This window comes from Lycium barbarum, chromosome 2 (assembly GCF_019175385.1).
Source record: "Lycium barbarum isolate Lr01 chromosome 2, ASM1917538v2, whole genome shotgun sequence".
Taxonomy (NCBI): Eukaryota; Viridiplantae; Streptophyta; class Magnoliopsida; order Solanales; family Solanaceae; genus Lycium; species Lycium barbarum.
The window spans coordinates 65166455-65194432 of NC_083338.1; the positions used below are offsets into that span (position 1 = coordinate 65166455).

Consider the following 27978-nt stretch of genomic DNA (forward strand, 5'->3'; position numbering starts at 1 on the left):
GTCCGCGTTCTGGTGTAACGCGATATTAGAAAGTTTACTGCAAATGTTAATGTTTAGAAAAAAAAAAAATATGGCACTGCTTATACAGGATAGCTAAGGGGTGCTCGGTACAAGTATCGGGTACTCGTCACGGCCCCTGGTCGGGTCGTGACAGTATGGTGGCACCAGCGTCGGGGGGTGGCCACGTTCTGTTTTGCCGAGCCCCTTGGCAGGGGCCGGATATGATATTATATATGTTTCTGAACACACTCCTCATGTTTTGAAAATATGCATTAGATACTTCAGAGGTCACCCTCACTTCTCTGTAAGTCCTGTTTCGGTTATGATCTTGTTCCGTATTGGGACCAGGTACGACATATGTTTTCAACAAATACTATTTATGCTTTATGATCAATATTTTGCTAATCTGGATATTCTGCCCATTTTCTGTACCTTCTGTTCTGATTATGACTTTGTTTACTCCGTTCTGTGCTTTACATAGTCAGTACATATTTCGTACTGACCCCCTTTCTTCGGGGGCTGCGTTTTCATGCCGCGCAGGTACAGAAGACAGATTTGCTGACCGCCTACCTAGGACATCTATTCTGCTATGATGGGAGTGCTCTTTTGTCCAGAGCCTATATGTTGGTAGAGTCCGTCGCTATTATATATATGTATGCTATTCAGGGGTATGACGGGGCCCTGTCCCGTCATATGATTTTGTTATGATCTGTAGAGGTCTGTAGACATACTTGTGTGGGTTCTGTATATGTTTGGGTATGATATGATCTGTGACAGCCTCATCGGCTTCCATGTACGGTGTCGGTTCATCTATGGTTATTACCAACGTTAAGCGGCTTCCATATTTAAAAATATTCTGTCGTTTGCTCATTTAGGGTTATTGGGTACGTTTGAGTGTCCAGCACGGACGCTAGTCGCAGCCTACGGAGTTGGGTCGTGACAGAAGTGGTATCAGAGCGGTTCGTCCTCGGAATGTCTACAGACCGTGTCTAGTAGAGTCCTGTTTATCGGTGTGTTGTGCACCACATCTATAAACAGGAGGCTACAGGACATTTAGGTGTTACCTTTCTTTGATTCTTAGATCGTGCGATAGAGCCAGCTGTAGGGAATGAGTTTCTTTCTTTACTAACCCTTGATTGCAGCTAGAGAACGGTATCGACGTAAGACAGCGACTGCTGATATTGGAAGCTACATAGCACTCCGGTAAGCAATGGTAGGAAAGACGTATGCTGGGTAAGGTATTTGAAGTACGATTGAAACATAAGGTTGAAGATTGAAAAGAAAAATAAACAGGAAAGTGTAACAGGTGCAGTTTGAGTTGGGCATGTGAGATAAGCCTCGGCATTTTTATACTTTTATTTGAAATTGTTAGCCCCGTGTGGCTATGATGCGATATGATATGATATGTATATACGTATATGTGTTTGCCCTGTGAGGCATGGTTGGTATTTCCTGTGTACAGGTTTTGGGATAGTAAGAAATACAGAGGAACCTCTGCCCAAATTTTCCTAGCAATACGACAAGGAAAATGAGATATAAATTCTTAACATATCTTAAAGGTCGATACCGACAGGGTAAGTCCCTTATGTTGGGTTAAAAGTTTAAGAGGTACCCTCCATGTCATTTGTGAGAAGAATTACCCTTATCGGAAAAATGTTATCTCGAGAAAGCATATACGAGTAGCAAATTCGCAATTTATTTGGAGGGACCAGAAATATGTTTTAACCCCATTTTGTTTTAGCATAGCCCTTGTGAAGAGCAAAAATATGCGGAAGGGCAAAAATGTCCGACGATCAAGTTTCCTCTAATTGGAAGAATACAAAGTGTATGACAAGCAGTCGAGAATTGAGCGGTTCGCTCACGACTTATATATATATATATATATAAACGTGGAGGTAATTAGGTGAATTAAGTCCTAAAAGATTCCGCGAAGTTCGTCGGACTCTAGCTTCTTTTGCTGGTGGTCGGAAAATGCCTTACAGTAACATTTTATCAGTTTCGTCGACTGATGGGAGATGGAATTCGTGGAATACATGACGGTAAATATTGAGGGTTTACAGGGGGCGACGCGGTAACCATATAGTCAGAAAGGTAAAAGAATTCTCGCTAGGTCGGGGTGGGGCCCGCTACGAGAACATTTTGAAAAGTTGTCAAGACCCCGACTTGTCTTAAATTACGTGACAAAGGACGTGCGGGACAATTGGCGTACTTATACCGGCCTTAACGTGCTTAAATGCATTAAAGTTGTAAGGTTAAGCGTGCCAGGGCCAGAGCAATTCTGGGATGGGTGACCCCCTGGGAAATGTACAACAATTTTCGCAACATAGATATGAGAGACGAATAGGAATCTCGGGGTAACCTAAATGGAATTAGGATATGTGGAATGGTTAGAAACTTTATAGGGGTCACACGAGCTGAGACGCATTAGATTGTTAAAAAGAAAGAGAAGGCAGCGCAGCCCTGAAATTAGAGTAAATTCGAACAAGTGATTGAAGATGTGTTGAAAAAGGAAATGGCAGTGAGATATATACGTATGTGTAGGGCCCCCATTTTATGACCATGTCCATTGATTGGTGAACCCTAATAGCCAGTGTTGCAATATACGGAAAACATTAATTGGATAGAATTTACGAGAAAAAGGGAAAGGTGTGGTACCAATGTTACGAAATAGATTGATACTTATTTTGCTACCGGTTGAGATTGGAAGATTCTAGTGCAGTGATGTTTGGAAAGAAGAGAGAATAATTGAGTAGAAAGGAAGGAGATCAAAATGTCAAAAAGGAAGGAAAAAAAATGAGGAATGACGAACCGTAAGAAACGTAATTAAGCAGAGCCTCTAAAAGAGTCGACGGGCAAAGCGCGAAGTTAATTGCGAAAGCAAACTAAAATGAAATAGCGTAGGGAAAAGGAAAACTTATGGCATGAAATGATGAATCACGTGAACATCGAATAATTCGATTACCGAGAAAATAGAACGACAGACAAGGAATGGGTATGAAGGGAGTATGTGATTATTATGAGATAAGCAACTACCTTAACTATATCACTTGAGTGCCAACTATCGGATAAGATTGTGTACTATGTAATTATGATTCTGTTAAGGTTTCGTACGAAGATAATCAAGTTGTAGGTTAGAAAGAAAAGATTCGAATATGGTGTAAGTATAACTCCAAGGAGGGGGAGCGGATGAAAGTAAAATAAATTAAGCATGAACGAAAACAACTGATATACAGAAGATTGAAGCGATAAAGAACTTGTCTGTAAAACTCTTTAATCAGATAGCCTTGGAGTCCGTTTGCTCGGTTCTGAAGATATTGAATTTTGTCCGAAGAATGGCTGAATCATCAATTATAGGAAAGGTAAAACAGTGTCAGTTTGGGGATTCTATTCTATTATCGTACAGAGATACGACCTTTGACAAGGAAAGGATCCCGCTCGAGGTTTTACCGGATGAGTATTGTTATACCGAGGCAGATTATGTGTGCCCGGCATCGTAAGGCCCGTTGACCAGTGCCCAAATTGTCAGCAAGTTAAAATTGAGAATCAGAAACCGGGTGGACTGTTTCAGGAAATGGAAATTCTGACTTGGAAGTGGGAGATAATTATTATGGATCTCGTTACGAGTTTTCCTTGTACTCCACGGAAGTATGATTTCCATATGTGGTATGGTTGATAAATTGGCAAAAAAAAAAAAAAAAAAAAATCAGCCCATTTTCTCCCCTTCAGAACCACTTATTCAGTTGAGGATTGTACCAGACTATATGTATTAAAGGAATAGTGAGACTCCACGGAGTTTCTATATCAATTGTCACCGACAGATATGCTCAGTTTACGATTAATCTCCGGAGAGTTGTTTTCAGAAAGGATTAGAGGCTCAAGTAAGTCTGAGCACAGTGTTCCACCCTCAGAGCAACGGACAGGCCGAGCACTATACAGACGCTAGAAGATATGTTGCGGGCCTGTATTATTGATTTCGGAGGTAGCCGAGATGATCATCTGCCGTTGATCGAGTTTGCTTATAATAACCGCTACCATTCTCGCTTAATACGAGGCTTTGTATGGCAGAAAATGCAGGTCACCCATCAGCTAGTTTGATATTGGCGAAACAGAATTAATAGGCCCAGATATGATCCAATAGGCAGTTGATAAGGTGAAACTTATTCGACAGAGACAATTAGCAGCTTGGGGTCGACAGAAGTCATATTCTGATAAACGGCGTCGACCGTTGAAATCCCAGGTTAGTGATTGGGTATTTTTGAAGTATCGCCTATGAAAGGCATAATGCGATTCGGTAAAAAGAGTAAGTTCAATCCGTGATATATCTGACCTTACCAGATTGTTCGAAGAACTGAGAATGTCGTTTACGGGCTAGACCTACCATCTGATTTGGAAGCGGTACATCTGGTACTTCATGTATCCACGCTCCGCAAATGTGTCAGTAATTCTCCCAGAATACTTCCACCAAAAGATATTCCAGTGACGGAAGAGTCGTCTAACTAAGAACAATCTATAATTAGTCGGGATCGCCAGGTGCAGAGACTACGCGCTAAAAATATACCCCCTATTAAGGTCTTGTGGCACAACAGTAATGGGGAAGCAACGACCTTGGAAGTAGAGGACGGAATGAAGAAAAAGTGTCCTCACTTGTTTCTTATGCCCACCAGTAATCTAAATTCCTTATTTCAAGGACGGATGTGTATCGATTGTGTTGACCATAAAAATGAAACTCTCCCGAACTTTTTTACGGACCCTATAAGACTAATCCAACATTCGAGGACGAATGTTCTAAAGGGGGGGAGGATGTTATATCCCGTACTTTCGCGTATTCGGGAAAAATTCGAGATAATTTTGATTTATAAGGAATAAGGCCATATGTTGAATTGAATTAATATATGTGTGGGTTGTTTATGAAAATATGGATGTGGAAACACAGAGGGAAGCCAAAGGCAAAAATTGAAATTTCGGGAATTAATTTCGGGAATTATAAACCGAGAATTATCATTAATTGGGCTCAAAATAAAGGATGAAAATTTTGGCCCAACAAGAGAGGGGTGGCCGGCCAACTAGGGCCCAACCCACCACTTTAATTAATTTTCCATGTGCAAATTATATAAGGATCATTAGCATATAGATACTTCAAGAAGTTAACAAGGAGAAAAACAAGACAAACAAGAGCAAGAGAATTGAGGGCATTCGGCCCTCTTGCCCCATTTTCACCTCCCAAAAATTATGATCCAAAAATTATTCTCTTGTGGTTTTACCACTAATTTAAGGGTCCTCTACAACATGGTGCAATTGTTTTGGAAGAAGAAGCACTTATTCCTTCAAGTTGACCTCATATTCAAGTGAAGAAGATTAGGAAAAAAGGTAAGAATTCATTCATTTTTATGATGTTATGAAGGTTTGTTTGTGTTGTAGTATGTAGAAATGAGTTGAAAGTATGGAAAAATGGAAGATTTCAAAGTGGGTATGGAATATGGTTTATGGCCGTGTGTGTGCCTACAATGTGTGTTTATGGTGAATTGAAGGTATGTTGTATTCTAGTTGTGGTTGTGGTGAAATGCACATTGGAAATGAAAGTTGAATGAATTTAATAGAAGTTGGAAATATAGGGATGTAGCCGTGTGGTACCTTAGTGGAATGGGAATGATTTAATTTGATTAACATGTTAGTTGTGTTATTGTGACTCTTGCAATGTAAATGAAAGTAAAATGATATGAGTTTGCATTGAAATGGAATGTAGGAGCTTATGTCGTTTCGGTACGATTTTATGACATTATGAAAAATGAAGTTGTTGGGTTGCAAATTATGATGATCATTGATAGATTTGGAAGATTGAAACATGTTATGAATATGTATGCCAAAGGTTAGAAGCTTTGGATGAATTATGACTTTATCGGGAAGTTTGTATATTATGTATATCTTGTGAATACCTTGTGGACATGATATGAAATGCTTCCAAATTGTGTTGTAATGATCTTGATTACTAATTAAAATGAGAATGTTGATATTGATTGGAAATGCGAAGTTGGGATGAAGGTTGCCATATTATGTTGGAAGGATACTAGTTGTGTTATATTGTGTCATATAGTGATTGTTGTTGTTGTTGTTGATATTGTTGTTGGGCTGTTGTTGATTGATTTGGCCGAGTTGAATTCTCGGGGGTGCTATATGTATAGGGGAGGTGCTGCCGAAATTTCGGTAGACAAATATGAGTTAAGTTGAATTCGTAGAACCTATAACTCACAATTGGTAAATGTGACCATTTGCAGATTTTTGACGAAACGGGAAGTGAGATTGGAAAGGCGTAAGGAGCTTGAAAGGTATGTAAAGCTATCCCGATTCTTCTTTTGGCATGTCCTAGAAGTACTAGGATCGGATTCACGCCTCGGAGAATATTCTGCTCATCGGAATCCGCGTCGGAAATCGTTACATTTTCGTTCAATAGAATTGAACCCTTTTTGTATGCTTTCTTGAAAATTATGCAAACTTTCCCTAAACTATTTGGAAAGCTATAGAATGTCCGTAGAACCTTCGTAGGTGACCCCATAAGCTTAAAATGCGTGATTGGAGCCCACCGCCTTGCTTGTCCGAGGTGGGCCCACTATTTCCGATTTTACCCTTATGATGAGTTGCAACTTGATTTCAAGTGATTTTTAAGAAAACGTCCTAACTACTTTTCCAACTACTAATGATACTTATTCTGAATACTATATTGAGTCTCTGTAGAAGTACGATATTTCGTATTACAATTAGTTTCCTACTATTCCCGCTTTGCTCTTTTATTATACTATTGCCTTATTTTCTATCAATATAAAATGAAGTGTTTTGACTAACCTTCTAACTACTGAAGGAAAATTATTTTAATGATTCCCTCGAGTCTGGTAAACCATTTTGGAATATGAAAAGGATTTCAGGAGTACTACTTTTCTGTGATTCATCATGGCATATGACATACGTTTACTATTATTCCGTCCGACTTCATTGATTTGATTTGTCATTCGATATGCCTCATTGAGTCTCTGGAAATCTATGATATTTTTATTGCATTTAGTCTCTCACTACTCCATTCGTGGATGCCTCAATGTTTCCCACACTGAGCCCGGGCAAGGATATGTTGTCAAGCGTATTCCATTGCATTGTTCGCCGTGCCTCGATGTGAGGGGGCAGGTATATATGTACATGGGTTTTGGAGTATGTTGTGCCATGTACACACATTCTGATATGATATGATCTGATATGGCCATCTGATATGATATGATATGTTATGTTACGGGGTTACCCCCTACTCTGTTCCTTATGTATGGTGGCACCAGCGTCGGGGGGTGGCCACGTTCTGTTTTGCCGAGCCCCTTGGCAGGGGCCGGATATGATATTATATATGTTTCTGAACACACTCCTCATGTTTTGAAAATGTGCATTAGATACTTCAGAGGTCACCCTCACTTCTCTGTAAGTCCTGTTTCGGTTATGATCTTGTTCCGTATTGGGACCAGGTACGACATATGTTTTCAACAAATACTATTTATGCTTTATGATCAATATTTTGCTAATCTGGATATTCTGCCCATTTTCTGTACCTTCTGTTCTGATTATGCCTTTGTTTACTCCGTTCTGTGCTTTACATACTCAGTACATATTTCGTACTGACCCCCTTTCTTCGGGGGCTGCGTTTTCATGCCGCGCAGGTACAGAAGACAGATTTGCTGACCGCCTACCTAGGACATCTATTCTGCTATGATGGGAGTGCTCTTTTGTCCAGAGCCTATATGTTGGTATAGTCCGTCGCTATTATATATATGTATGCTATTCAGGGGTATGACGGGGCCCTGTCCCGTCTTATGATTTTGTTATGATCTGTAGAGGTCTGTAGACATACTTGTGTGGGTTCTGTATATGTTTGGGTATGATATGATTTGTGACAGCCTCATCGGCTTCCATGTACGGTGTCGGTTCATCTATGGTTATTACCAACGTTAAGCGGCTTCCATATTTAAAAATATTCTGTCGTTTGCTCATTTAGGGTTATTGGGTACGTTTGAGTGTCCAGCACGGATACTAGTCGCGGCCTACGGAGTTGGGTCGTGACAAGAATTGGCTAGGAGATTCCGGCGGGATTGGCGAGCTCCACTTCCCATCGGAGTGTCGCCGAGTCAGAGTATACATATGTTGTGTTTTCTGAGTTGTATTAGAGACTTTGCAGACAGAGTTGTGGGTTCAGAGAGTCAGTCCGTAAGCTGCATATGTCTACAGATTCTGTTTGGTCTGGTCTGAAATCTGTGTTCTAAGCGGCCCTGTTTGCTATGATGGCCTAAACGGCCTATATGTTCGTATATGTGTATATGTTCAGGCGATGTACATTCCGCCTGCCTTCTGGATCTGATACGATATGTCTGATATGTTTGATACACGTGGCCGCTTAAGACACTGTCTGTTTACAATTTCTGTTATATGGTCTACTATACGTTTTGTGTGATCAGATTCTGGAAATTTGGAAAGAGTATGTATGAAATCAGAGTCTGAGGGTTCGCTCGGCTCCGTATGTGGGGTCGGGTGCCCATCACACCCTAATAAGGTTAGGGTGTGACAAAGTGGTATCAGAGCGAGGTCTGTCCGTGGGGTTGTCTGCAAAGTCGTGTCCAGTAGAGTCTTGTTTATGGTGTGAAGCCGGCCACATTTATAAACAGGAGGCTACAGGGCATCTAGGGATTGTCGACCTTCCTTCTGTCCTAGATCGTGCGATAGAGCCAAGCTATAGGAAATGAAATTCCTTATGTAAGCCTTACATATGGCGGAACAGGTAGGTGGTGACACGGAGAGTCATGAGGGTAAGTATTGACGTATTTGACCTGGTACCTGGAATTGGCAGTTCCGGAGGGCCAGAATGTTATATAGCCATATGTTTTGTAAGGCGTTATTGATATTTGCTGTGTACAGGGGGTTATATAAGAGGAAACAAGGTCTGATGGAGGATTCAGAAAGTTGACAATAGATTTTGTTACAGATTATTATGTAAAAGCGGTGAGTAGGAAATTCGAACGGACTGATATCCGGACATTTATGAAGTAAGGGCAACGAAGGTGTATCTGTTATCATAAGGAGTCTGGGAACCTAAGATGAAAAGTAATTACACACGGAAGTGAAAGGTGAGCACTGGGGACCGAAAAGGGTAAAATGGTAATTGTGGAAGAAAAAGACGTGCCACGAGGGTGCCCCGGGATCTGTAAGACCTTGATTAGTCCCGAATCATGTAGTAAAGGTCATGCGAGAAAGTGGACCCGAGAATATCAGCATTAAGGCATCGGATTCCACTAAAGATTCGAGGTTAAGCGTGCTCAGGTGGGAGCAATTTCAGGATGGGTGACCCCCCTGGGAAGTAATTGGGTAGATTTTGCAAAATTAAAATTTAAAGGAACAAATGGAAGCCTAGAGTAACCTAAGTGAAACTATGGTATATGGGATGGCTGGAGACCATAAGAAGACGCATAGAACGAGGTAGATTAGCTCGGAGAAGGGACAAATGGTGTGTCACAGCTTGAGAATTAGGATAGGCTTGAATAACGTTTGGAAGCATTTTGTGGGATACTTGATAATAATTATGTGTATGTATATGAATATGTATGATGGTTTATTTGTGACGGTATCAGTGGGCACGTGTGCCCCAACAACCTATGCTACGGTAAAGGAGGCCTCAATCGGGTAAAGGGTACCGAAACCTGAGCGGTTGTAAGAAAACAAATGATGTAAGTACTATAAGATAAGCCGCTATCTTCGCCACAGGTTAAGGATAGGAAAGTCTTAATACTACGATATTAAAACAAGAAAAAGAAGTGAGTGAGTAACTGAGGAGTAAGGAAATCAAGATATCGGGAAAAAGGTGAGAGACAAGAAAACCTCGGTGGATGGAACCCCTGAGAGGAAATTTCCGGCGAGATACGAGATTATCAGATAATAGTTTAAATACAGGCATGAGGCGAGAATAAAGTACGATAATATGGAACAAGGAGTGTGTGAGATTCGAGGAGCAGAGATGAAAGGGAATGAAAAGGTGGGCAAAACGACGATATAAGTGCGAAGTGAAAGGTAAAAACTTAAGTTGAAAGGTTTCGATACGTTCTGTATAAAGTTAGAGAGAGAGAGACGAGGGATGAAGAATAATTAAAGATAAGAGTACTTGAAGATCGTGGTGTGTGAGGAACCCCCTTAAAGGGGGGGAGGCCATATTAGGCTTACAAGGAAGAACGAGGAGCGAAATGAGCACCAACACATGAGGTCAAAGACAAGTATATCTGTATCGAAGGATATGAGAGAAGGAACTAAAAGAAGAGTTATAGTAAGAATCTAAGAGTGTGACTTTTGTTAAGATATGGTCACGAAACAGTAACAGAAAAGAGATGACCTAAGAAAGAAAAGGATTATATGTCGGCCCAGCAGATTAGAAAACCCATGACACAGAATAAGGACCCATATAAGGACGGAGAGGCTCGATTATATAGAACGGGCATGGAAAGAAAGGACAACCGTAGAGGAACCCCCTCCCGAAGTGTTATAAGCCCCTGTAAGGTCAGTTGAACATTCGGGGACGAATGTTCTAAAGGGGGGAGGATGTTATAGCCCGCATTTCGAACATTCTGAAAATTCGAGGTAATCGTGGGAAGTTAAGAAGGTGACTAGCTTTCAAGTTTATTTTAAATGCAAGTTGGTGGTGAATATTATTCATGAATATTATTAGTGTGGGAATATTGAGAAAAGACTAAGGGCAAAAAGGAAAATTTGCAAAAGGGCGTCATGGTAATTTTGTGGAAAGGCTAAGGGTAAAACGGGAATTCTACACAAAGTCTTGAGAATTCCATGGAATGGCCATGTGGCCGAATTTAAAAAAAAAAAAAAAAAAAGGGAAAAAGAAGATGAAAAAATAAGTCATCTTTTGCTTAGAAAAAGAATTCAAGAAAAAGGGAGAAAAATCAAGAAAAATCTAGAGAGGGGCATGTGCCCCTCACATGCCACTAATTATATATATATATATATATATATATATATATATATATATATATATGTATAAGTCTTGAAAGAAAAACAAGACAATTTATCATTTAGTTGTAGGAAATTTAAGAGAAAGGGAGAGGAAAGAAAAACAAAAAAGGGGCGGCAATAGGGGCTGGCCGAACCAGCCCCATAAGTTGATCACGGAAAATTCTTTCTTCATGTTTCTCCCACTAGTTGGAAGGCCCTCGTCGACGTGGAGTAGTCGTTGGAACAAGGGAAGTATTCGTTTCGCAAGAATAAAGTTCTAGCCGAGAAAGGGGACTAGTATTAAGGTAAGGTTACTCCTTATTTTTATATGTTAAAGATGATTGTGTATGTTGTGGAGTATGTGGAAATGAATGAAAGTTATGAAATATATGTGTGTGTTGAAGTGTGGCCGTGTGTATTGGTTGTGTTGTGTGTAAGTGATGAATTAAGTGTATGCAACATGATTATGTAGTGTTGTAATGTATGGAAAATGAATAAAAATCATGGAATGGGTGTATTGTGATGTTGGCCGTATGGTTCCCCTTTTTCGTAGTTGAGAAATGAAGTTTTAATAATCCAAGTTGAGATTATAATCGTATGGGCCGAATTGGAAGGAAATGTATTCATGATATGGTTTCTTGAATTTATGAAATGAAGTTGTAAATGTATGTATTGTGACATAATGTGTGAACTTGGAAGGAAAGAATGTGTGGTGTTGTTCTCGGGTTTGGAGAAGAATTCGGGTATATTGGAGTGTTGGTTGGGTTGCTTGAAATATTGTGTGAATGGTTTAAAGGGTTTTGAATATTGTTTTGAATGGTTTCAGATTGGTAATTGAATGTATGAACGTTGATGTTGGTTTGAATGTAAGTAGTGGAATTGAATATGAGTTATGTTGTTGAATTGTGTAGGAGCGCTTAATGTTAGAGTGTTTGTTGTCGTTGCTATTGATATTGTGGCCGGGTCAAATTCCCGGATTGTTGTTGTTGATTTGGAGTCGAGCCGTATTCTCAGGGTTGGTACATTTACAGGGGAGGTGCTGCCGAAATTCTGGCAGGATATAAGGGGATGTGCTTGAAGGGTTAAAGCGAGTATTTGATAATGAAACTAATGAATGGATGAACTCTCTTGCATGTAGACAAACGAGTTGGAGGCACAAGCGTAACTAGTTGGTTGCGGCGCAGGTATGTAAGGCTTACCCTTTTCTTTCTTTTGGCATGTCTTAGAGCCAAGTAAGGTGTGATATTGATATATTGGGGCTATTCCTTTCTGTGATTCCGAGTCTGTTTATGATTTGTATGTCCTCCCTAGTTTAATTATCTAATAATCCTGATAGACGGATTCTGACTTAAGTATGCTGACATCCGTATTTTGACATAAGTATTCTGGTCTGAGAATTCTGACATAAATATTCTGATGTAAGTATATGGCATAAGCGTTCTGATATGAAAAGTTCTGATACAAATAAGTATTCTGAAGTAAGTATTCTGACATAAATACGCTGAGATAAGTATTCTGACATAATCCTTCTGATATAAGTAATCTGTTACGGATATTCGGATAGTACGTTAGATTAATTCATTGAGTCTTGGTTATGTGCATTTAGTTTCTCATTTTCTGCTCGTGCATAGAGTCTACTTCCTTCACCGAGTCCCGGGACGGTTTATATCGTGCGCACGGTTCCCGAGTTCCTCGCCTGAGGGCCGGGCACCATATATGAATTCCGAAGTATGATGTGTTACGAAGTATGATGTGTTTGGTTCGCTGAACCGCCTATATATATTTGTACATCCGGATATTATGATGTGTGTCGGAGACAGGAGCAAATCTTCTTAAGTATGATATGGTTGGCGCCGAGGGCAGGGCGGCGCCACGCTTTCCCCGGGTCCTGCAAAGGACTGGATATCGTTCTTGGCATGCATGGTCGGTGTTCAGTAAGTTGGTTCTGCTACTTTGTGTATTGTACATACGATCTGTGTATCTGAGTCTGATTATGATCCCGTCTGTTATACTCCTGTACTTTTGGGTCTGATTCTGATTTTGTCTATTATATCTCCGTATTTTTTTATTCTGATTGTGATTCTATTTATTGTATTTCTTGCCTTACATACTCAGTACATATTCCGTACTGACCCCTCTTCTTCGGGGGCTGCGTTTCATGCCACGCAGGTACACTCAGTTGATCTGGAGAATTGGCTAGGAGATTCCGGCGGGATTGGCGAGCTCCACTTCCCATCGGAGTGTCGCCGTGTCAGAGTATAGATATGTTGTGTTTTCTGAGTTGTATTAGAGACTTTGTAGACAGAGTTGTGGGTTCAAAGAGTCAGTCCTTAAGCAGCTGCATATGTCTACAGATTCTGTTTGGTCTGGTCTGAAATCTGTGTTCTAAGCGGCCCTGTTTGCTATGATGGCCTAAACGGCCTATATGTTCATATATGTGTATATGTTCAGGCGATGTCCATTCCGCCTTCCTTCTGGATCTGATACGATATGTCTGATATGTTTGATATACGTGGCCGCTTAAGACACTGTCTGTTTACAATTTCTGTTATATGGTCTACTGTACGTTTCGTGTGATCAGATTCTGGAAATTTGGAAAGAGTATGTATGAAATCAGAGTCTGAGGGTTCGCTCGGCTCCATATGTGGGGTCGGGTGCCCATCACACCCTAATAAGGTTAGGGTGTGACACTCAGAGCTAACCTTTCAAGCACCTCATGACATACATCTCATAATAATATTTAGATGGGCCACAAAGCTAACTCATAAATATCATAATCTGTAAGGGCATAAGTCCAAGAGATAAATGCACATCTACTCACTTTCCATCAACTATTCCCATATACATATATGCATACACAAGCCGACAAGGCTGCCAAAATGATATGACAAAATATGGACCAAAAAGGTCACAGAACATCTAACCATACAAATCTGTCTACGAGCCTCTACATGGAGTGCATAACATCATAAAGATGGGACAGGACCCCGCCATGCCCATTTATGTACACAGAAGAATAATACCAGTTGAACCGCAGCTCTAGAACAAATAGAGCGCTCCTGTATAATAGCTGATGAAGTAGCCTAGAGATCTAGTCCATCTCCCTATCTACCTGCGAGCCTGGACGCAGTGTTCACAAACAAAAGGAGGTCAGTATGAATAATGTACTGAGTATGTAATGCATGAATTACAAAACAATGAAGGTATGAAGATTACATAAGATAAAGAGATCAAACTGTACCTCTGAAGGCCTTTTGAGGCAGATGTTATGCATGCTTAGCTTTTTACAAAAACATTTTCATACATACATAAATAATATTGTGCCCGGCCATATAGGCTCGGTGTTATCATCATATCATCATCCTGCGTCCGAGCGAACATCATAACATACCCACTGCAGTGGTGTGCACATCTACGTACCTGCCTGGCTGGTTATAGCGCGACGGGTATATATATATATATATATATATATATATATAAAGCATTCATGAGACCCCAAATGAAAGATAATTCTATCAGAGTGACGTAAGGTCAGTAAACCTCCGATTGTCATTATGGAATCATCGTCATCGCTATATCTCACCTTGAAGGAACAATTACCATAAGATGAGATCAACAACAATGAACAAGATCAATAATCATGAAACAAAGTTCAATAATACCATAAGAACATCAAGAACTATAAGCTTAAGTAGTTCTAGAAATGGAGTCATCATGGAGGACATTTGTATATATGTTCGTATCGAAGTGATGCCATAAGAAGGAAAGGGTTAGACTTAACATAGCTTTACATCGCCTTAACTACTCAACATTTTTCCACCCAAGCTCACAAATCTACGTTCAAGAGGATTTCTACTAGAGTTAAGTCTTGAAAATACTCATAATTTCAAACTAGAGTAATTAGTGAGCTAGCGGAATTTGGGCAGCACTTCCCTATTTTATCTACTTCTACCACATTCCAAATCAACCCCTAAAAAACAATAAGAACTTCAAAAATACTATAACAAAAATATTTCATTCAAACTAAACTTAAATTAATCCAAAATTCCCTTTCAAATTCAACTCATAGCCATCATCTTCGACTTTATACCTTGTGACCTCTCTATCATGATTCCTTTCGTTTTCAAGACTGGTTAATCCTTTAAGTCAACTCAATCATAAGAAATAAGATGAATAACATACCGTTTACTAGATGAACTTCACCTCACCCAACTTACTCCAAGACCAAAGTTTGCACAATCTCAAATAGAAGTAAGAACAATCATCTTCCATGAGTTAGCTTGGGGTTTTGGAGTTTGATCTTCTCTTTTGATGGTGTAGAAGGTATTGGAATGTTAGAGAACCTTCAAGAACACTCTAATAATATGGCGAGAGAACTGTGGAAAGTGGATATGAAAAATATGATCTTACTGAGTTTAAAAAGGGCTTAAAACCGCCCCACCGCTTCGTATTGCGGGGGAGATGCGGCCCAACAAGTTGGACTTGCGGACGCATACTCCTTCCACGACATGGGGTGATGCTGGGCAGTAAGCACAGCCAAAATGGCAAGTTTTCGGCCAGTGTGCAGCACATCAAACTCAGTATGCAGCCGCAAACTGCCCATAGACTCTAATTTTCGCGAAAATGCGTTCTTTTTGATTTGTTTGACCTCCAATCCTTATGATACCTTCTTGAAACTTATGTAAGCCTTCATTAACCATATAAGGAGCCCTATAAATCCCTATCAAACTAATGCTAAACAATATATAGCACAAATGATGCGAAATCTTCCCAAAAACATAACACCAATTCTAACCTTCAACGAACTTGCTTCCGTCAATTCATTTAGCTCGGAAACCTTAAGGTATTTACTTAAAATGGTTAGATATCCTCCTTAAAATTTTAAGGGATTCATTACCACTTTGGGATTATGTTATTTAACATATAATGCAAACGACACAACATTTTCCAAGGTGTAACATCCTTCCCCCCTTAGGAACATTTATCCTCGAATGTTAGACTCTTAGACGTTTTACAGAAATTTCGGCAGAGTTTCCCCTGTAACTATACCACTATCATCCTATCACAACAACCCAAAATATACAACGCCTCACAGGGCCACAGCAACAATAACAATAGTGGCCTCTCACGACCAAGAAATTATAAAAGGAAAACATTACGGACCTGAAGATAATGATGTCTTTATCTGAATCTCCTCTGGAAGTGGAAATAAGTGTGGATATCTGGATCTCATATCTTCTTCATCTTCCCAAGTCATTTCCTCGATATTCCTATTCCTCCAAAGGACCTTCACTGAAGCTACATCCTTAGTCCTCAATCTCTGAACCTGCCTATGTAGGATAACAATGGGGACCTCTTCGTAAGATAGTTGCTTTGTAACTTGAAAATCATCTATGGGTACAAATTTGGAAGGGTCTTTAATACAATTGCGAAGCATTGACACACGGAAAACCAGATGGACTGACTCCAAGTCTGAAGGAAGATCTAACTCATAGGCCACTTGGCCCACTTTGCGTACTATTCTGTAAGGTCCAATGTATCGGGGACTAAGTTTACCCGTCTTACCAAATCTCATAACGCCTTTCATAGGTGACACCTTCAAGAATACCCAGTCACTTGGAACTCCAAGTCTCGTCAGTGATTATCTACATAAGACTTCTGACGACTCTGGGCTGCCAATAATCGATCCTGAATAAGCTTGACCTTCTCCACTGCTTACTGGTTCAAATCTGGCCCTACTAACTTAGTCTCCCCTACTTCGAACCATCCAATTGGTGATCTAAACTTCCACCAATATAAAGCCTCATACGGGGCCATATGAATACTGGAATGAAAACTATTATTATACGCAAACTCAATAAGCGGTAAGTGATCATCCCAACTACCTCCAAAGTCTAACACACATGCCCGTAGTATATCCTCGAGAGTCTGGATAGTACGCTCGGCCTGTCTATCAGTCTGGGGATGAAAGGCTGTGCTAAGACTCGCCTGAGCTCCCAGACCCTTCTAGAAGGACTTCAAGAAGTTAGTTGTAAACTGCGCACCCCTCTCAGAAATTATGGACACTGGCACACCATGAAGTCGAACTATCTCCTTGATATAAAGCTTTGCATAATCTTCAGCTTAGTACGTAGTCCTGACAGGTAGAAAATGAGTTGATTTTGTAAGTCTATCGACAATCACCCATATGGAATAAAACTTATGCTGAGAATGAGGTAAGCCTGTAATGAAATCCATATTAATTACTTCCCATTTCTAAGTCGAAATCTCACTAGCTTGCAACAATCCACCGGGCTTCTTATGCTCAATCTTTACATGCTGATAGTTAGGACATTAAGCTACAAACTCTGCTATGTCTTTCTTCATTCCATTCCACCAATAAACTATCATAATATCATGATACATCTTCATCGTCCCCGGATGAATAGAATAACGGGAACAATGAGCCTCCCCCAAAATCTGGCGGCGTAACCCTGCAACATCAGGAACACATAGCCTGCGTCAGTATCTAAGAACCCCATCTACAAAAATCTTGAATGGTGAATTTTTCTTCTGAGGGGATGTGTCTCAATAATAAACTAACATGGGATCCTCATACTGGCGCTCTTTCACCTCAACTACTAAAGAAGAGACTACTGAATACTAAATAATAACTCACATAACGCCCGAATCCAATAATTGAGCTCCTAGGCTAGCTAACTGCTGAAATTCATGAGATAAATCCCTTTTCTCTGGCTAGACATCACATCAGCTACCCGTGGATCTACGGCTAAAGGCATTGGCTACTACGTTCGCTTTTCTAAGATGGTACAAAATGCTAACGTCATAATATTTCAATAGCTCCAACCATCGCCTTTGATGCAAATTTAAGTCTTTCTACTTGAAAATATACTGCAGAATCTTGTGGTCTGTATAGATATCAACATGAATACCATACAAATAGTGCTCCACATCTTCAATGCATGAATCACCGCAACAAACTCTAGATCATGGGTTGGGTAGTTCTGGTCGTGTTTTCGCAACTGTCTTGAAGCATAAGCTATAACCTTGCCATACTGCATAAACACGCAACCTAGTCTAACACCTGAAGTAGCACAATAAATGACGTAGCCCTCTGATCCTTCCGGAAGTTTCAGAACCGAGGCTGAAGTCAATTTATTCTTCAACTTCTGAAAACTGCGTTCACAAGTTTCCGTCCATTGAAACTTAGCTGATTTCTGAGTCAGCTTCGTCAGTGGTGCAGAGATAGGTGAAAAACCTTCTATAAATATTTTGTAATAACCTGTCAAACCCAGAAAACTATAAAGTTCTGTAGGTGTTGTAGGTCTCGACCAAGTCTTTACAGCATCAATTTTCTGGGTATCCACCTGAACACTATCAGCTAAAATAATGATCCCTAGGAAAGTGTTACACCTCGCACATTCAGATTATGAGCATGTCACGTACTTCACCATATTAATGGAGTATCAGATACGTCCCATGAAATTTTGGAAAGTACAAGCCATGGGAAGTACGTAACAATAAAGTAAAGGATGAATTACGATTTCATAAGTCGTAACCGGGAAGAACAATCTCGGAACCAAAGGACATGACCGTTATCAAGTATGATTAATGATAAATATCATGTATGGAGAGTTTCAAAAAAAATCCGGGACCAAGCAAATCGAAGAAAATAAGTTTGTCGAAAATTAGAAAAAACTTGGCTGGATTTTGGACAGAAATTTTGGGTCAAATTAAAAGAAGTATATCTCCAGGTATATCAGTAGTTTTGAAGTGTTTCCAAAGCCTAAATTTAAGTCCAGGGAGTCTAGTTTCCAACGTAACAAACTTCTCGTCAAAACGACATCGGAGTAGCGAGTTATGGGCATTTTAATATAAGTCTCAAAGCTGCCAAATGTCCTCCGCGGGTCCCACTTGAAAAGTCGGTGGAACCGACTTTCAATGGGTATAGAAACCCCCCATAAACCCCATTTTTTTCATCATTCTACCCTCTCATGAGTTCTGGAAACCTCCTAACACATCCCCTAAACATTTATATTCTATTAAAGCAAGAATTTGATAAAATGACAGCAAACTAGTTCGTGGAAAGTGATTGTTCTTGTTTCTACTTGATGTTGTGGTGAGTTTGGTCTGGAAGAAAGTTGGTGTGGCTAAATTTCTTCAAGTATAAGGAATTTTCTTCATATTATCTCTTATGTTGAGTTGATTTGAAGGTTTAGCAAGTCTTAAAAGTGAAAATAGTTATGGAGGAAAGGTCATAAAGTGTTGTGTTATAGTTGAATTTGTTGACTGCTTTGATCATGTTGTTGGGCTGATTTCAATGTATATGGATAGTATTTAATGTTGTTGGTGTGTTGATGAGATTATGCTCCTTGATTCGGAAGAAAGGAAGTGTATATTGTTGTTGTATGTTGATAAACATCTTGTGGGATGTTTTATGGAATATTTTGGTATTGATGATGATGCTATTTATGTTAGTGTTATTGTTGTTACGTTGGTTGTTGGTATAGTGATTGCGGGCTAGGGATGTAAACAGGGGAGATGGTGCCCGAATTTTGACCGATTCTAAAGGTGCTTAATTTGAAGGCTTAAGACAATCATATGACGATAAGCCTAACAATACTGTGAATTCTCTTGAATGTAGATTTATGAGCTTGGGAGGATAAGCGTTAAATAGTTAAAGTTAAGGCGACCGAAAAGGTATGTTAAAGCTAGTCCCTTTCTTTCAAAAGGCATGATTCCTATGTTATTATCACACCCCGACGAGGAGTATGACGGGCTCCGCCCCGTGGGCCGGAGACCACCTGACTTAACAGTTACTTTGAAAATCATATACCATAATTCAAAGAACACCTGCACGCAGAAAAGGCCCAACATAGAAACATCCAATAATCCAACATCTCTATACATATGCGAACCGGCAAGGTTGCTACTACATCACAAGTATCATAAAGACGGCAAGGCTAACAGTAAAGTATCACAGACCAAAACAATGCCAACGTGACCATATACAATACTTACATACTCCACTATGTCCATCATCCTCTAAGAGTGTACATGTGAACATGAATTACACTAGCAGAAAGATACCAAAAGACAGCAAGTCCGGAGAAGTGGCACTTGCTAACACTGTTGAAGCTGGAAAATACTACTGTGGTCGCTCCTCAATAACCCTGTCAGCGCCTACCGCACGAAATATAGCGTCCCGTGCAATGGGACGTCCGTACGGATAAAAGTACTGAGTGTGTAAGGCTGGAATCAATAACATAAGTAAAACGGGGATAAAAGAGAATAGAAGTAACCTGCCATCTGAGAGTGTACAATATGTGATGCATGAGTTTAAAATCATATGCAAGTACGTGCATATATAAATAGAATCATCATCATAACTTATCCGGCCTTTTCAGGACTCAGTGTATAACGTACCCGGACCTTTCGGTACTCGGTGTGTAAGTACCCGACTCTTTCGGGACTCGATGTGTATAATACCAGCTTATCAGTGGTTGCACAATAGGTGTCGTACCCAGCCGACTATAGCGCAGGTCGGTGTAGTAAAATAGTGCATACATATATATATATATATACAATCCATAATAAGCCAATGAAGTAACAACGGGATTTCGGAGTGACATAAGGTCGTGACCTCCGAATGAATTATGGAGCTTGTATCAAGTCCAAGGAAATAACTTAATGATGTTAAACATGATAATATGGTAGGGATCAATCAAATAATTAAGGCATTAAGATTTGAAATACCTTATTCACTAAGCTCCCACTCAAGGTGTTATACCCCATATGGAACGCTCATGTTCATATTCTAGTTGGATTCGTGCCAAAGAAAGAGAGAAACGAACACCTTACATACCTTATTCACTAAGCTCCCACTCAAGGTGTTATACCCCATATTGTCGTGCGTTGGATTGTTCATAAGCTTATCGACATAAGTTCAAGGACAAGATTATTTTTGAGGTTATAAGTATTCATGCGGTGCTTAACAAGGGATAAGTAGGGTCGTGAAGGTTAGAGGTTACACAAATTGAATAGTATAAGTTTTATCAATACTATACCGGTACCTTCGGACAATGGTTTGAACCGCTCGCACCGGAGATTTTTGATCATATTCAAGTATGCAAATAACGAGATCGGTGTATATTAAGATGAGGTCCTAAAACAATTTAGGACTTAACAAGTGTGACGACGGTGATTGAGAATAATATTTGGTGTATGTATAAAAAGGCTATGGACTAGAGTTCTACCACATTATTATGATAATGAGTATATGAAGTGTGTTAAAAGTGGTTCATGTTTAAGTAAATCATGATCAAGGAATTAATTATATGATTAATTGGTTAAACATTGGAATAAAGTGGGAGAATAAGGAGTTGATTTTGGTATTAATTGAATTAAATGGAGAAGTGGATAGCATCCACATGTCACGTAAGGCAGCAAAAATTGGTGACTATGTACCTTTATTAGCAATGTGGCATTCACAAAATTAAAGAAAGGTTAGAGATAGACTTAAGGTATACACGTGTAAAAGAAGGGAAAAATATTATAGTAGTTTATATGGTGACTTATACATATATACCTTGTTAATTGATGGATTTTATCTTGAGAAGAAGCATAAGGGCTGCAACTAAATTTTTATAGCTGCACCATGATTCTTAATGTGGGAAGCAACGTACTAATACATTCAGTTCTTGGAAGTTTAAGCAATAACGTTATTTGATTTTTTTTCGGGTTTGGCACATCGCTTCAATCTCGTTGTTCCATCTTATCTTGTTGTTGAATCCGAGATTTCTTCGAAGCAAAGTAAAGAGGAAGAAGATTATTTCGTGGCATATAAGGTAATAATTCTCCTCTCCTAGGTATATTTAAATTCATCCAGGTTATAATTATATCGTGGGATGAGAAATACGAAAAGTGTGCCATAAATCGTATTTGGATATCGTAGTTTTGGTGGGCTGTTTCGAGCTTGTTATTAATGACATTAAAGTAGTTTTATTGCACACGGATGGTGATTGATGTTGTTGACATGTTGTTGTTAAGATGACTCGTAAATTTGGAAGAAAACAAACATATAAGATATCGTAAAAGAAACACATGTCGGTCTGCTTGGTGCAAAATTTTAGATGTTAATGATTTGAATTGAAAAAGGATTAGGAGATGTTATTGAGTTTTGATCGTTTTTGTTGGTGTTGTGATGATAATCGGAGATTAATTGGAAGTTCGGGTTAGGCAAGATACATAGAGGAAATGCTGCCCGATTTCCGTCAAGTTCTTAGCTAATCAAAATCTTAATCAAGAAGTATGAACTAAGAAATGACTCCCATAAGTGATTGGTTGTAGATTTATAAGCTTAGGAAGTCGTAGTTTATTAACAATAGTGTTACTCTCATATTAATAGGCTAAAGGGGCGACGAAGCGAGCTTGGTTACGGTTGATCTACAACAGGTATGTAAAGTTATCCTTCCTTTCTTTTTGGCATGATCCTTATCATATGAATGAACACAGTGAGTAAGCAAGTTCCAAAGACTCTGTTCTTAGAGAGTGTAGAGATATTTGTATCGTTGGCCTCCTATGTTTTATGTCCATAACTCCCAGATACTTTTCATACTAGCTTCTTATGTCACCAGAAGGGTTCAGAGTATCCTTTTCCGAGTTCTACATGCATTTATACATATTATATTTATGGATCGGGTCGTACGTTCCTCGGCACTAACATATTATATTTATGGATCGGGCCGTACGTTCCTCGACACTAACATATTATATTTATGGATCGGGTCGTACGTTCCTCGGCACTAACATATTATATTTATGGATCGGGCCGTACGTTCCTCGGCACTATTATATTATATATGGATCGGGCTGTACGTTCCACAACACTATCAGTTATATTGTAATCTATGCCTATCATACGCCGTAGAGTCAGTTTCAGTCATATAGGGTTACGCAGATATTCGCCACAGATGCATTCAATTATTGAGACTGGTTTTTATGATTCATCTTACTTGATGTTCTTATGCTTTATATACTCAGTACATATTTCGTACCGACCCCCTTTCTTCGGGGAGCTGCGTTTCATGCCTGCAGGTACAGACGCTCGATTCGGTGATCCCCCAGCTTAGGATTTCCAGTCAGCTGTCTTGGAGAGCTCCGTTGTTCCAGAGCCTAGCACAGATCTTCTGATGTATTTATATATGGTTGTCCAGGGGTACGACGGGGCCCTGTCCCGTCATATTTCACTGTTAGTACTCTAAGAGGTTTGTAGACATGTGTGTGGGTTGTAAATAGATTATGATCAGTTGTGCCTATATAGTTGTTGTGGATGTTTCTGTTGGTTGTGGCAGCCTTGCCGGCTTGCATATGTTATGATATGTGGTGGCAGCCCCGTCGGTTTGCGTATTTGATTTCGTTGTGATTGATTAAGACTCCGCAGGGGACATATTATCTTGATATGTGACGTTGAGAACTTTTAGGTCTGTGCCGATTCCCATGATGTCTATAGTGTCAGTCTGATTATGTCTAGCAGGTACATGTGGGTGCCCAGCTCGGGCACTAGTCATGGCCCACGGGGTTGGGTCGTGACATAAGGAATCCTTTACTTCGGTGCCTGCCCTTCACCCAAACCTATATATAACGAGAAATACATCTTTAGTCATCTTTTCCCACCAACTTATTCATACTAGTTATCGAAGACTAGTTTGGGTTACGAAAATTTGGGCAGCATTTCCCCAATAATCTTTACTTCCTCCAAATATCAAAACAACTCCCAACCAATACCAACAACATCAAGAAAAACATCCTCAATATTCTACAAGATAAATATGTATCATCTCATCCCAAAACATCCTTCGGACTTCAATCCATAAACCAATAACACCAACACAATAATTATAACTCTTACTCTTATAAATATTCCTAAATCAACATTAATAAAGAGAAATTATTCACACCTTACCTTCACTATAATTGGAAGATCTTCAATATCTACTTTGGATCCAAGCCATCTCTAACGCAAAACGAAACTATAATCGCGGCTATACGCTGTCCGAACCGAATCCGGAGATTAAAAATTGATTTGGGCTAAAATTTGGTGTATGGAAGTTGAGAGAATTTTCCAAAATAATTGAGAGACTTTTTGGGGTGTTGGAACGAAAAATGAGGGGTAAGCCCCCCTTTTATAACATTCCAGATTCTGCCTTAACCGATTTGAAAATTACTTAGCGCGTTCGCGCCACCTTGGGGCGCATTCGTGCTAAGTTGTCCCTTGTCTCCTCTATGCGTTCGCTCCACCCACAGGCGCATTCGCGCAGAGCTAGTTCCTGCCCTGGCAGCCTATCTTAAAATGCTCGTAATTCTCTATTTCGATATCGGATCGACACATGGTTTGTTGCGTTGGAAACTAGACTTCCTGAACTTCACTTTAGGCTTTTATTTCACCTCAAAGCTCCTCGTATACAGTAATATATTCCTCCCTCAAGTAGGGCCAAAATTACCCCTCCTATTTCCTCCAAAATCCAACAACTTAATTTCCTTAATCCACTTGCCCTTCAATCCTTCCGCCGCTTATTATATGAACTTAAACCCTCATAAACATAGGACAAGCGCATCAAATCTCATGTATCCTTGAAGTTAAATCCAATGTACATACTTACGATAGCCAACACCTACAAATTTCCCATGTACAAAGCTACGGGGTGTAACATTCTCCTCCCCTTTAAAAACATTCGTCCTCGAATGTTGGAATACTTAAGGGATAATCATGTTTTTCAAATTTTACGGAACTTTAATAAAGTATCTTTTACAATTGGAGAACTGCTAATTTCCTTCTTACCACAATTCCAATTTATATATCTTGTAGGATACCGTACTCGACGACACATAACATGCAGTAATTAGAATGATATTTCCCGGGATTAAATATGACTTTTACCTTGTTAGTGAATTACGGGTAAAGCAGAATCTTGCAAGGATTCCTCCGGAATAGTGTCATCTGTGGCAGGGAATAAATGGGGATACTTGGACTTCATCTCTTCTTCAGCTTCCCACATCATCTCTTCCCTGTCTTTACTCTTCCATAGAACCTTTACTGAAGCCACATCTTTGTTTCTAAGTCTGCTGACTTGTCGATCTAGAATAGCAATTGGTTCTTCCTTATACGTCAGATTTTCTGTAACTTCTATATCATCAACAGGTACGATTCTGGAGGGATCTCTAATACATTTCCTCAGCATGGACACATGAAAAACTGGGTGGACCGCTTGCAGTTCTGATGGCAGCTCCAATTCATAAGCCACCTGGCCTACCTTTCGGACAATATCTTATAAGGTCCGATATAACTGAGCTTCCCTTTCTTACCAAATCGTATCACGCCCTTCATAGGTGATATTTTTAGAAACACCCAATCACCTACCTAAAACTCCAATGCTCGTCATCATACATCGGCATAAGATTTCTGATGACTCTGAGCTATGCGTAACCGTTCCTCAATAAGCTTTACCTTTTCAATATGTTGATAAACAAGGTGTGGCCCGAATAAGTTTGCTTCTCCGACTTCAAACCATCCGGCTGGAGACCTACACTTCCTACCATATAAAGCCTCACACGGAGCCATTTTGATACTGGCATGATAGCTATTGTTATAAACAAACTCTATCATAGGCAAATGATCATCCCAAATCCATTGGAAATCAAGTACACAGGCTCGTAACATATCTTCCAAAGTCCGAATAGTCTGCTCAGCCTGCCCGTCTAACTGTGGATGGAAAGCAGAACCAAGATTTACTCGAGTCCTAAGGCTTTCCTGAAAATATATCCAGAACTTTGCCGTAAACTGAGCGCCTCTGTCCAAAATAATTGATACCGGAATGCCATGAAGGTGCACAATCTCCTTAAGATATAGGTTAGCGTAGTCTTCAGCGGCATAAGTAGTTCTTACTGGCAAGAAATGGGCCGATTTAGTTAACCTATCAACAATCACCCAAATAGAATCGAATTTGCGGCGAGAACGGGGCAATCCCGTGATAAAATCCATATTAATCACTTTCCACTTCCACACGGGGATCTATATTTCTTGTAATAAGCCACTAGGTTTCTGATGTTCGATCTTTACCTATTGGCAAGTGGGGCATTGAGCCACGAAGTTAGCAATATATTTCTTCATACCATCTGTTACATCTCGGAGATTTTCAGATTATTGTCTTGTGAGTAGACCAATGAGAGATTAAGATGAACATGAAGTTCTTATTTTATTAAGGAGAGTAACTAATAGTTTGAAGAGCATACCATAATATTTCGAAGTCATATGAATATGTGAAGCTAAGTTCGTCAAAGGAAGTGAGATGCAAGACGTGTTTGGAAAGGTTTTCGCAATAGTTGATTCAATGTGTATTTAGAAATGTCTTGAGGGGATGCTATAGGGCCTATTATATGGTTAATGAAGAGTTATATGAGTGCCAAGAAGGTTCCACAAGGATTGGAAGTCAAACGAGTCGACGGGAATGAATTTCGGTAATTTCTAGTTTGTACGGCCATTTGTACGGATCGTAAAAATTATACGGTCCATATAATGGTCCATAGAATGCTTCCAGAGAAGGGTGACTCCTTGGTGAGACTATATGGTCTAATTATACGGACAGTATAAATTATATGGCCCGTATAATTGGCTGTATCTCCGGGTCGGGCCAGAATTCATTTTTGTTATATATGGCCACCCTTGTTCATTATTTCATTTCCCACATTTCCCCCAAGTCTTGAGAACTCCAAAACCCTTCTCCAAGCATACTCCACTTAAACCCAAGAGAAAACAAAGATCAAATAGTAGGAATTAAGGTGTTCATGTGTTGGAAGGCTTACTAGGGTTAGTAGACTTCAAGAATAACTTGTGTATTGAAGCTAGGGTTTCCGTATAAGTTGATAGATTGCTCCAAAGATCATTCTTACGGGATAAAAGGTTATTTTTCATGCTTATTTCATGTTATCATGAATGCTTAGTTGTTGAACAACTTGGGTAGAAGGAGAAAGTAGAAGATGAGGTGTAAATGTAGTTTTCATGATGTTTTTGAGTAGTAAGCTAACTTAAGTCATGATTCTTAGTATGATGTGTATATAATCTTGTTATGAAAGGTCGTAATGGTGACAAGGAAGCGTTGTATGAAAATGTGCAAAGGGTTGGTGTGAAGTTGTTAGTATAAGTTGAGCACGAGAATGAATTTTGGGACTTAGTGGAATATGACTACTTGATTATGATATTGTGGAAGTTGTTATAGTTGTTTGGAAGTTTTTTTGCAATATGGTAGAAGTCGATAAAATAGGGGAAATACTGCCCAATTTTTGTTAGATGATGAATTATTCTAGTTTGAATTTAAGAGTGTCTTTAAGGCTTAACCATGGTATGAATCCTTTCAAATGTAGATTTCTTAAGCTTTGGCGGTGAACGTTAAGTAGTTAAAAAGACGAAGAGGTATGTAAGGCTAACCCTTCTTTCATTAAGGCATGATCCTATTGCCATATACCTTCACATTAGTTTCATCATGTCTTCCAAAATGACTTTATCCCTATTATTACTAAAGCTCGTGATTCTTGGTATTCTCACAATACCATTACCTTCAATATATGGTAGTTAATCCTTTAAGGAAAGGTATAATGGAAATGATGACGATGTTGATGATACTTATGTACACACACACACACACACACACACACACACACACATATATATATATATATATATATATATATATATATATATATATATCCAAGTATGATTGTTAAGAACACCGAGCTTATATGGCCGGGAATCATGTCTATCGCGCGCGTACCACTGCTGTTGGGTATAGATAACAGTCACGACCCAACCGGAGGGCCGCGACGGGCACCCGGTGCTAATCCACCCGGGCACCTCGTATCATACATTCCCATTTACATCTAGGTGATCCACATATCTAAATCATACTTTCT

General features: G+C 39.6%; 1 protein-coding gene across 1 annotated transcript in view; it reads right to left on the reverse strand.

The window, feature by feature from the left end:
- The window catches only part of LOC132628621 (uncharacterized), a 69756-nt gene extending 43703 nt beyond the window's left edge, over positions 1-26053 (reverse strand). The window contains exons 1-2 of the mRNA XM_060344388.1: positions 25718-26053; positions 25045-25325 (exon numbers count right to left, since the gene is read on the reverse strand). Of these exons, the coding sequence (XP_060200371.1) occupies positions 25045-25325; positions 25718-26053 (617 nt within the window). The remainder of the gene's footprint in view (positions 1-25044; positions 25326-25717) is intronic.
- Positions 26054-27978: the final 1925 nt, after the last annotated feature.